Source organism: Oncorhynchus gorbuscha, linkage group LG05 (genome assembly GCF_021184085.1).
Source record: "Oncorhynchus gorbuscha isolate QuinsamMale2020 ecotype Even-year linkage group LG05, OgorEven_v1.0, whole genome shotgun sequence".
NCBI lineage: Eukaryota > Metazoa > Chordata > Actinopteri > Salmoniformes > Salmonidae > Oncorhynchus > Oncorhynchus gorbuscha.
The window spans coordinates 12,514,049-12,523,156 of NC_060177.1; the positions used below are offsets into that span (position 1 = coordinate 12,514,049).

At 43.6% G+C, this 9,108-nt stretch overlaps 1 protein-coding gene and 1 long non-coding RNA gene across 2 annotated transcripts in view; one reads left to right on the forward strand and one right to left on the reverse strand.

Moving 5' to 3' along the window:
• Nucleotides 1-762: 762 nt before the first annotated feature.
• The window catches only part of LOC124035532 (FERM domain-containing protein 5-like), a 135,539-nt gene continuing 127,193 nt past the window's right edge, over nt 763-9,108 (reverse strand). Inside the window, exons 10-14 of the mRNA XM_046348990.1 lie at nt 8,882-8,973; nt 7,168-7,242; nt 6,992-7,060; nt 6,279-6,385; nt 763-2,258 (exon numbers count right to left, since the gene is read on the reverse strand). Of these exons, the coding sequence (XP_046204946.1) occupies nt 1,666-2,258; nt 6,279-6,385; nt 6,992-7,060; nt 7,168-7,242; nt 8,882-8,973 (936 nt within the window). The 3' untranslated portion in view covers nt 763-1,665. The remainder of the gene's footprint in view (nt 2,259-6,278; nt 6,386-6,991; nt 7,061-7,167; nt 7,243-8,881; nt 8,974-9,108) is intronic.
• LOC124035533 overlaps nt 5,430-9,108 on the forward strand; it is a 5,875-nt gene continuing 2,196 nt past the window's right edge. The window contains exons 1-2 of the long non-coding RNA XR_006838754.1: nt 5,430-5,497; nt 8,920-8,978. This is a non-coding gene — a long non-coding RNA (uncharacterized LOC124035533). The remainder of the gene's footprint in view (nt 5,498-8,919; nt 8,979-9,108) is intronic.

Sequence of the window (9,108 nt, forward strand, 5' to 3'; positions counted from 1 at the left end):
ACTCACCAGGTGAAAGCCTCCCTTATTGATGTCACTAGTTAAATTCACTTCAATCAGTGTAGATGAAGGGGAGGAGACAGGTTATTGAAGGATTTTTAAGCCTTGAGACAATTGAGACATGGATTGTGTATGTGTGCCATTCAGAGGATGAATGGACAAGACAAAAGATTTAAGTGCCTTTTAATGGGGTATGGTAGTCGGTGCCAGGCACACCAGTTTGTGTCATGAAGTCAAGTTTTTCTTTATTTTTACTATTGTCTACATTGTACAATAATAGTGAAGACATCGAAACTATGAAATAACACATGTAGTAACCAAAAAAGTGTTTTACAAATACAAATATATTTTAGATTAGATTCTTCAAAGTAGCCACCCTTTGCATTGATGACAGCTTTGCACACTCTTGGCATTCTCTCAACCAGCTTCGCCTGTAATGCTTTTCCAACAGTATTGAAGGAGATCCCACATATACTGAGAACGTGTTGGCTGCTTTTCCTTCACTCTACGGTCCAACTCATCCCAAACCATCTCAATTGGGTTTGAGGTCGGGGGATTGTGGAGGCCAGGTCATCCGATGCAGCACTCCATCCCTCTCATTGGTCAAATAGCCCTTACACAGCCTGGAGGTGTGTTTTGGGCCATTGTCCTGTCCACATATGCTGAGCACTTGTTGGCTGCTTTTTCTTCATTCTGCAAAGGGTGGCTACTTTGAAGAATGTAAAATATATTTTTATTTGTTTAACACTGTTTTGGTTACTACATGATTCCATATGTGTTATTTCATAGTTGTGCTGTTCTTCACTATTATTGTACAATGTAGAAAATAGTAAAAATAAAGAAAAACACTGGAATGAGTAGGTGTGTCCAAACTTTTGAATGGTACTGTACATTCAAAAACGTACCTTTTTACATCTTCTATTGAATATCATATCTTTGTTTCTTTTTCAGACTCCAGACTTCAGTACTCCTGCCAGTAGAAATGTTTCTCCTCCAATAGCAGCCCAAATGAAAGTTTCAGCAGCATTAGAATGATTATCATGGATGTTTTAAATGTTGACCCCAAAAGAGTAAAAGGCATGGTTTTTCATCTCTCTCTCTCATCCTTTCTCAGCTCAAACAGTACACAACTAAACACTTCACACCTCTGTTTTTATATGTCCATCTAATATATTTGTATCCATCTTATTATTATACAGTTTTTTTCTCTCTTACAATTGATGTTCATACGAAGTAATAGAAAATAAAGGCAACTGTTCTGTTGGTTGAATAATATGTGTTTCCTCCCAGGCCTATAACAGACCTCAGACATCTCATTTTATGTTGTTTTATAACTCTGTTGCCTTGTCTCTTGGTAAAAAATAAAGTACCTTGAAATGACCTGAATTTCCAAAGTAAAACATGAGCTCAGAAAATGTCCTCCGTTCAGTCTGGTGGTTAGAAAAGGGAAGAGGGTCAGCGAAGGGGGCGGCCCTTGGCTTGTAACAGGAAGTGTCTTGTGGGAGAAGCTTGAAGGTTAATTCCCATTCAGATGGAGCAGCCCTCCCTTCCTGTCTACAGCCTTCCTTTACTCCCTCCTATCCTCCCTCCATCCTTCACATATGTCCTCTCAGAGGAGGCCTCTTTTTCATTCACTCTTCTTTCTCTCCCTCCATCGCTCAGTCTTTCTCACTTGTCTATAAGGAAGCCTCCCATCCAGCGGAACTTGCAGGCAACCCACCGTCTGAGAGGGCAGAAATACTCAAAGTGGAACTGCTGGAACTCAGGCGTCTTGCGTATGTCCCGGAGGAAGGAGATGTCCAGGTCAGACTCAGTCAGCATGATGAGGAGGGAGAGCAGGGCAAACAGCAGTCCCATGGTCACCAGGAACATACGCAACACACTCAGGATGAACTTATGTAGCTCCTGCACCTCCTTGTTAGGGAGAGACTTCCTGGTCCGACCCAGCCGAAGCACTCTGCCGTCGGGGCCAAACTCAGCTACCTGTCCCTCAGGAGTCCCGGCCTCCGACTCCTCCTCTTCGATGCTGCAGGGGGCTCCATTAGGGTGGCGTGCCACGGCTAGCTCCAGGCTGTGTTCAGCCGTGGGGGTGGGCAGCACACTGTCCGAGGGGCAGTAGGCCTCATCAGAGATGACCCGCTGGGATGACCCGCCCTCGCCGGCATCTGTTGTGTGGTGACGGTGTCGCGGCATGAAGGAGTCGCCGTGGGAGACGGAACGCACGGGTGTGGAGTGGGCGGAGTCTCGTAGGGACTCCAGGCCTGAGAGAGATAGAGATAGTAGAAGAAACATCAAACTCAGAGCTGTGAAAATGTATCCCATCATAAAGACAATAAGCAACAACTCCTATTACACAACTAGTGAATCCACATAACACATATCAGTGTACCATGGAACAAAACTACACATTGGTGCCCTAAAATCCTGATAAACCCAGTCATTCTGGACGGAGGCTAACGACTGTTTAGTCTAAATTACACTATACTGATTGGAAATATGATGGTATTGCTAAAGTAGTCAAATGTTTAGTAGGAAACAACTTTTCTAGCATTATCATGTTGTCAAATTAACTTTAGACATGGCAATGTTGTCATTAGCTAGCTAAGTTCGTCAAAAATAGCTAGCAATGCTAACGGTAGCTAGCTAAAATCTGATGTCCACTCAATCTTAGCTAGCTAGCTAACGCTATACTACAGTTGTGGCCAAAAGTTTTGAGAATGACACAAATATTAATTTTCACAAAGTCTGCTGCCTCAGTTTGTATGATGGTAATTTGCATATACTCCAGAATGTTATGAAGAGTGATCAGATGAATTGCAATTAATTGTAAAGTCCCTCTTTGCTATTCAAATGAACTGAATCCCCAAAAAACATTTCCACTGCATTTCAGCCCGGCCAAAAAAGGACCAGCTGACATCATCTCAGTGATTCTCTTGTTAACACAGGTGTGAGTGTTGACGAGGACAAGCCTGGAGATCACTCTCATGCTGATTGAGTTTGAATAACAGACTGGAAGCTTCAAACGGAGGATGGTGCTTGGAATCATTGTTCTTCCTCTGTCAACCATGGTTACCTGCAAGGAAACACATGCCGTCGTCATTGCTTTGAACAAAAAGGGCTTCACAGGCAAGGATATTGCTGCCAGTAAGATTGCATCTAAATCAAACATTTATCGGATCATCAAGAACATCAAGGAGAGCAGTTCAATTGTTGTGAAGAAGGCTTCAGGGCGCCCAAGAAAGTCCACCAAGCACCAGGACAGTCTCCTAAAGTTCCTGATTCAGCTTGCTCAGGAATGGCAGCAGGCAGGTGTGAGTGCATCTGCACGCACAGTGAGGCGAAGACTTTTGGAGGATGGCCTGGTGTCAAGAAGGGCAGCAAAGAAGCCACTTCTCTCCAGGAAAAACATCAGGGACAGACTGATATTCTACAAAAGGTACAGGGATTGGACTGCTGAGGACTGTGGTAAAGTCATTTTCTCTGATGAATCCCCTTTCCGATTGTTTGGGGCATCTGGAAAAAAGCTTGTCCGGAGAAGACAAGGTGAGCGCTACCATCAGTCCTGTGTCATGCCAACAGTAAAGCATCCTGAGACCATTCATGTGTGGGGTTGCTTCTCAGCCAAGGGAGTGGGCTCAATCACAATTCTGCCTAGAACACAGCCTAGAACACAGAATAAAGAATGGTACCAGCACATCCTCCGAGAGTAACGTCTCCTAACCATCCAGGAACAGTTTGGTGACGAACAATGCCTTTTCCAGCATGATGGAGCACCTTGCCATAAGGCAAAAGTGATAACTAAGTGGCTCGGGGAACAAAACATCAATATTCTGGGTCCATGGCCAGGAAACTCCCCAGACCTTGATCCCATTGAGAACTTGTGGTCAATCCTCTAGAGGCGGGTGGACAAACAAAAACCCACAAATTCTGACAATCTCCAAACATTGATTATGCAAGAATGGGCTGCCATCAGTCAGGATGTGGCCCAGAAGTTAATTGACAGCATGTCAGGGCGGATTGCAGAGGTCTTGAAAAAGAAGGGTCAACACTGCAAATATTGACTCTTTGCACCAACTTCATGTAATTGTCAATAAAAGCCTTTGACACTTATGAAATGCTTGTAATTATTCTTCAGTATTCCATAGTAACATCTGACAAAAATATCTAAAGACACTGAGGCAGCAGACTTTGTGAAAATTAATATTATGATTAATTAAAATATTGTGACGAAAGATGCAATCATGAATACCTGGAATACCCCAACCAATCCTCTCCAAATGCTCCACTACACTGCTACACAACAGACATGAAATGCAGCCACTGATGTCACTCTACAACACTACTAACATGACCTTAAACCAAATCAACTCAGAATCAAAGCCGTCGGCCATAACATTTACTCGAGACAACATTTCGCACAACACCAGACCCAAACCAAATACTTCCGTCTAGCCGCATGCCATCGTTCCATCTCTAATAGAAACAGGAAATCTGAGAAGGAAGAGGTTCCTCGAAGGCTTCTTGTGTTACCCCAGACTCCAGGGTCATGGCTTCCAAAGCTGTTTCAAAGTAATGTTACAGATCTGTAACACTAGATGGAGGAATCTGTGCCATGATGATGTACTTGCTCTTTAAGATGTGTAAGTGTAACCCTGGATGGTTTAGTAAGGGATTCTGGATCCTGTGCCATGATGATGAGGTCCTTTACCTTCGGAGGAGCTACCTGGCCTGTTGGAGCCATAACCAGGAGGTGTTACGCTCAGCCTGGACGAAGCCCTGGAGGCCTCTGCGGACCCAAACCCGGAGGCTGAGGGTGCCCTAGGGAGGGCAGGGAAGATGGGTATGGCCCCCAGAACCTTGCCCATGAGTCTGGGCCCCAGCTGGAGGACGCGGACCTTCATATCACGGTAGCAGTGGTTGATCATGCACAGTTGCACATTCACCTTGGTCTCAATCCGGATCAGGCATTTCACCATGGTGGCTGTTGAAGGAGTGAATAAACGCACTGTACCGGCGTCCAAGTTACCACTGTCCTACAACTGCCCTACTAACGTCCTACCACTGTCCTACAACTGCCCTACCACCGTCCTACCACCCTACTCTTCCCCTGTGTCTGTCCGCTCTACTTTTGTCCCTTGTCCCCTGTCTGCTGTTGTCCCCTTTCCCTTTGTCCTTGTGACTGGCGATGGCTGGCTACACTACACCACTGTCTCTGTCAGTGAGGCAGGCTGGGAGATTTACTGGCAGCATCCTGAGAGCAGGAATGTGGCCCAATTGCAGTTTGGTTATCTTACCCCCCCACCCCCTAAAACGGATACCCTTCTAACCATATGCTCCATAGTGACATACATGGAGAGGCCCTGACAGGAGGGCTATTTTTAGGCTGGGTATTATTACCACTGTAGATTCCAATGAAGAACAGGAAAGGTTTGGACAGGGTTGGAGGAGTTCAATATCAGGACCTGTCATTGTACAATACAATGCAACCGACATCATGTAGGTAAGTTGCTACTTCACGTTCCTGTTTATACTGTAAAAGGGACTGTGAATGTTCTTTACAAACCAGCAAGGTGACTTTCTCCTGCCACAATAATACCTTACAGTCACAGCAACTCTTGAGAGAATTGCAAGAATGACAAAGGAGAATAGATAATTGGTGCAGTCTTTGATGTGTGTGTGTGTGTGTGTGTATGTGTGTGTGTGTGTGTGTGTGTGTGTGTGTGTGTGTGTGTGTGTGTGTGTGTGTGTGTGTGTGTGTGTGTGTGTGTGTGTGTGTGTGTGTGTGTGTGTGTGTGTGTGTGTGTGTGTGTGTGTGTGTGTGTGTGTGTGTGTGTGTGTGTGTGTGTGTGTGTGTGTGTGTGTGTGTGTGTGTGTGTGTGTGTGTTAAAAGCCCCCAAAATAGAGGCACTGTAAGTGGCACCAGTCAGACACTAAAGCAGTGCAGTACCATAGCAGCATAGACCTCAGACACGTTTAAATCGTATGGCAGCTGCTTTGTAAGGCACTTCTAAAGTAAATGTAGGGTTTAAAGTAGCCCTGCTAGCGGTGCAGATGCAATCTGGGACCAGTTTACTAATGGACTAAAATGTACTTTCAATGGAGATTATTCATTGAGCATACTTTTCAGTCCAGGAGTAGGCTTTATCTGGGCCTGGCAAACCAGCCATCTGTGTGCTATAACGTTTTGTTACACACATGAGTAGACTTAATCCAGCCCTATCTATGTCTACTGTAAATGATTGTAACTGATGTGTGTGGAGAGGGGCCAGTGTGTGTTTTACCCTCCATGATGGAGATGTGTACAGCTCTCCGTCTTTGTCGGGGGACACTGGTCAGCCTTGGGCCGTGGGTGATGGAAGGACAGCTCCTACTGGGTACCAGACCAGCCCTGTGGAAACGTGTTACATGTTGGGGTTACAGGCATACGCTCTTAGAAAAAAGGGTTACAAAAGGGTTCTTCTGCTGTCCCCATAGGAGAACCCTTATTGATTCCAGGTAGAACCATGTTTGGTTAAAGGTAGAACCGTCTGTGGAAAGGGTTCTACATGAAACCGAAAAGGGTTCTATCTGGAAACAAATAGTTATTCAAAGAGTTCTCCTATGGGGACAGCTGAAGAACCCTTTTAGGTTCTAGATAGGATGATATATAGTGGAGGTAATTCAGCTGACAGTTTTATCCAAAGGGACTCACAGTCAAGTAACATATAGTGTATATTCAGTATGTGGGCCATGTGGGAATCACACCATCTAGATTTGTAAGCAACATGATCAAACTAAGTGCCATGGGTAGCCCAATTCCGATATTGTTTTCAATAATTGGTCTTTTGACCATTCAGATCAGATCTGAAAAAAGATCTAATGTGATTGGTCAAAAGACCAATGAGTGGGAAAAAGATCAGAATTGGGCTACCTGTCTAAACACAGCCATGGTGTAACTCAGACATTAAACTAACTGCCATTGTGTAACTCAGACATCAAAAGCACCAAGGCTCACCTGTGAATCTCTGGAGGTTCCCGTTTTATTTTGGCACTTTGCTCCATCACTTCCTTAGCAACCCTGCCACTGAGAGCCAACACAGAGGCAAAACATAACACTCAACCGTGCATTATCACCAAAACCTGAACTGAAGGATCCTCAAAACGTTACTTATAGCCAGTACATTTATTTACCTGTATCTGAATCTACTTCCTTTGAAGAACAGATTACTACTGGACACCGTTCTGACCTGGCTGGACTTATCCAACCTGTGATTGAACAGAGACAAAGAGATTTAGCAATGTAATAACATTGTAATAATCGCACATACACTACCGGTCAAAAGTTTTAGAACACCTATTCATTCAAGGGTTTACTTTATTTTTTTACTATTTTCTACATTATAGCGATGACATCAAAACTATGAAATAACACATATGGAATCATGTAGTAACCAAAAAAGTGTTAAACAAATCTAACTATATTTTATATTTGAGATTCTTCAAAGTAGCCACCCTTTGTCTTGATGGCAGCTTTGCACACTCTTGGCATTCTCTGAACCAGCTTCACCTGGAATGCTTTTCCAACAGTCTTGAAGGAGTTCCCACATATGATGGGCACTTGCAGGCTGCTTTTCCTTCACTCTACAGTCTGACTCATCCCAAACTATCTCAATTTGTTTGAGGTTGGGGGATTGTGAAGGCCAGGTCACCCGATGCAGCACTTCATCACTCTCCTTTGTAAAATAGCCCTTACACAGCCTGGAGGTGTGTTGGGTCATTGTCCTGTTGAAAAACAAATGATAGTCCCACTAATCACAAACCAGATGGGATGGTGTGTCGCTGCAGAATGCTGTGGTAGCCATGCTGGTTAAGTGTGCCTTGAATTCTAAATAAATCCCTGACAGTGTCCCCAGCAAAGCACCCCCACACAATAACGCCTCCTCCTCCATGCTTTACGTTGGGAAATACACATGCGGAGATCATCCGTTCACCCACAGACACGGCAGTTGGAACCAAAAATATTCAATTTGGACTCCAAAGGACACATTTCCACCACGCTAATGTCCATTGCTCGTGTTTCTTTGCCCAAGCAAGTCTCTTCTTATTATTGGATTCTTTGCAGCAATTTGACCATGAAGGCCTGCTTCACACAGTCTCCTCTGAACAGTTGATATTGAGATTTGTCTGTTACTTGAACTCTGTGAAGCATTTATTTGGGCTGCAATTTCTGAGGCTGGTAACTCTAATGAATTTATCCTCTGCAGCAGAGGTAACTCAGGGTCTTCCATTCCTGTGTCAGTCCTCATGAGAACCAGTTTCATCATAGTGCTTGATGGTTTTTGCGACTGCACTTGAAGAAACGTTCAAAGTTATTGAAATGTTCCGTATTGACTGACACTCATGTCTTAAAGTAATGATGGACTGTCGTTTCTCTTTGTTTATTTGAGCTGTTCTTGCCATAATATGGAGTGGGCTTTTACCAAATAGGGCTATCTTCTGTATACCCCCCTACCTTGTCACAACACAACTGATTGGCTCAAACACATTAAGAAGGAAAGATATTCTACAAATGAACTTTTATGAAGGCACACCTGTTAATTGAAATGCATTCCAGGTGACTACCTCATGAAGCTGGTTGAGAGAATGCCAAGAGTGTGCAAAGCTGTCATTTTGAAGAATCTCAAATATAAAATATATTTTGATTTGTTGAAAACTTTTTGAGTTACTACATGATGTGTTATTTCATAGTTTTGGTGTCTTCACTATTATTCTACAATGTAGAAAATAGTTAAAAAAATAAAAACATTGAATGAGTAGGTGTTCTAACACTTTTGACCGGTAGTGTACATTGTATCATATATCTATTGATTGATGGATTAAATTACTGATAGTCAGTGTAACTCACTTGTAGAAAGCCTGATTCTCAACTCCACACTTCCACAGGTGTTTACAGGCCTCAGGTGTAGGTGCAAAATATGTCAAGATGATCTTCTTGTCCTGCAGTGAGTATACACATTTAGGTATGCGTAAGCACATCTGAGTATGACAGAGTTTGCACATCTTGTATTTCACATCTTCTAACTTGGCTACCAAAACCATAGAAATAGAATGAATAGAATGGGTTTGGAAGCT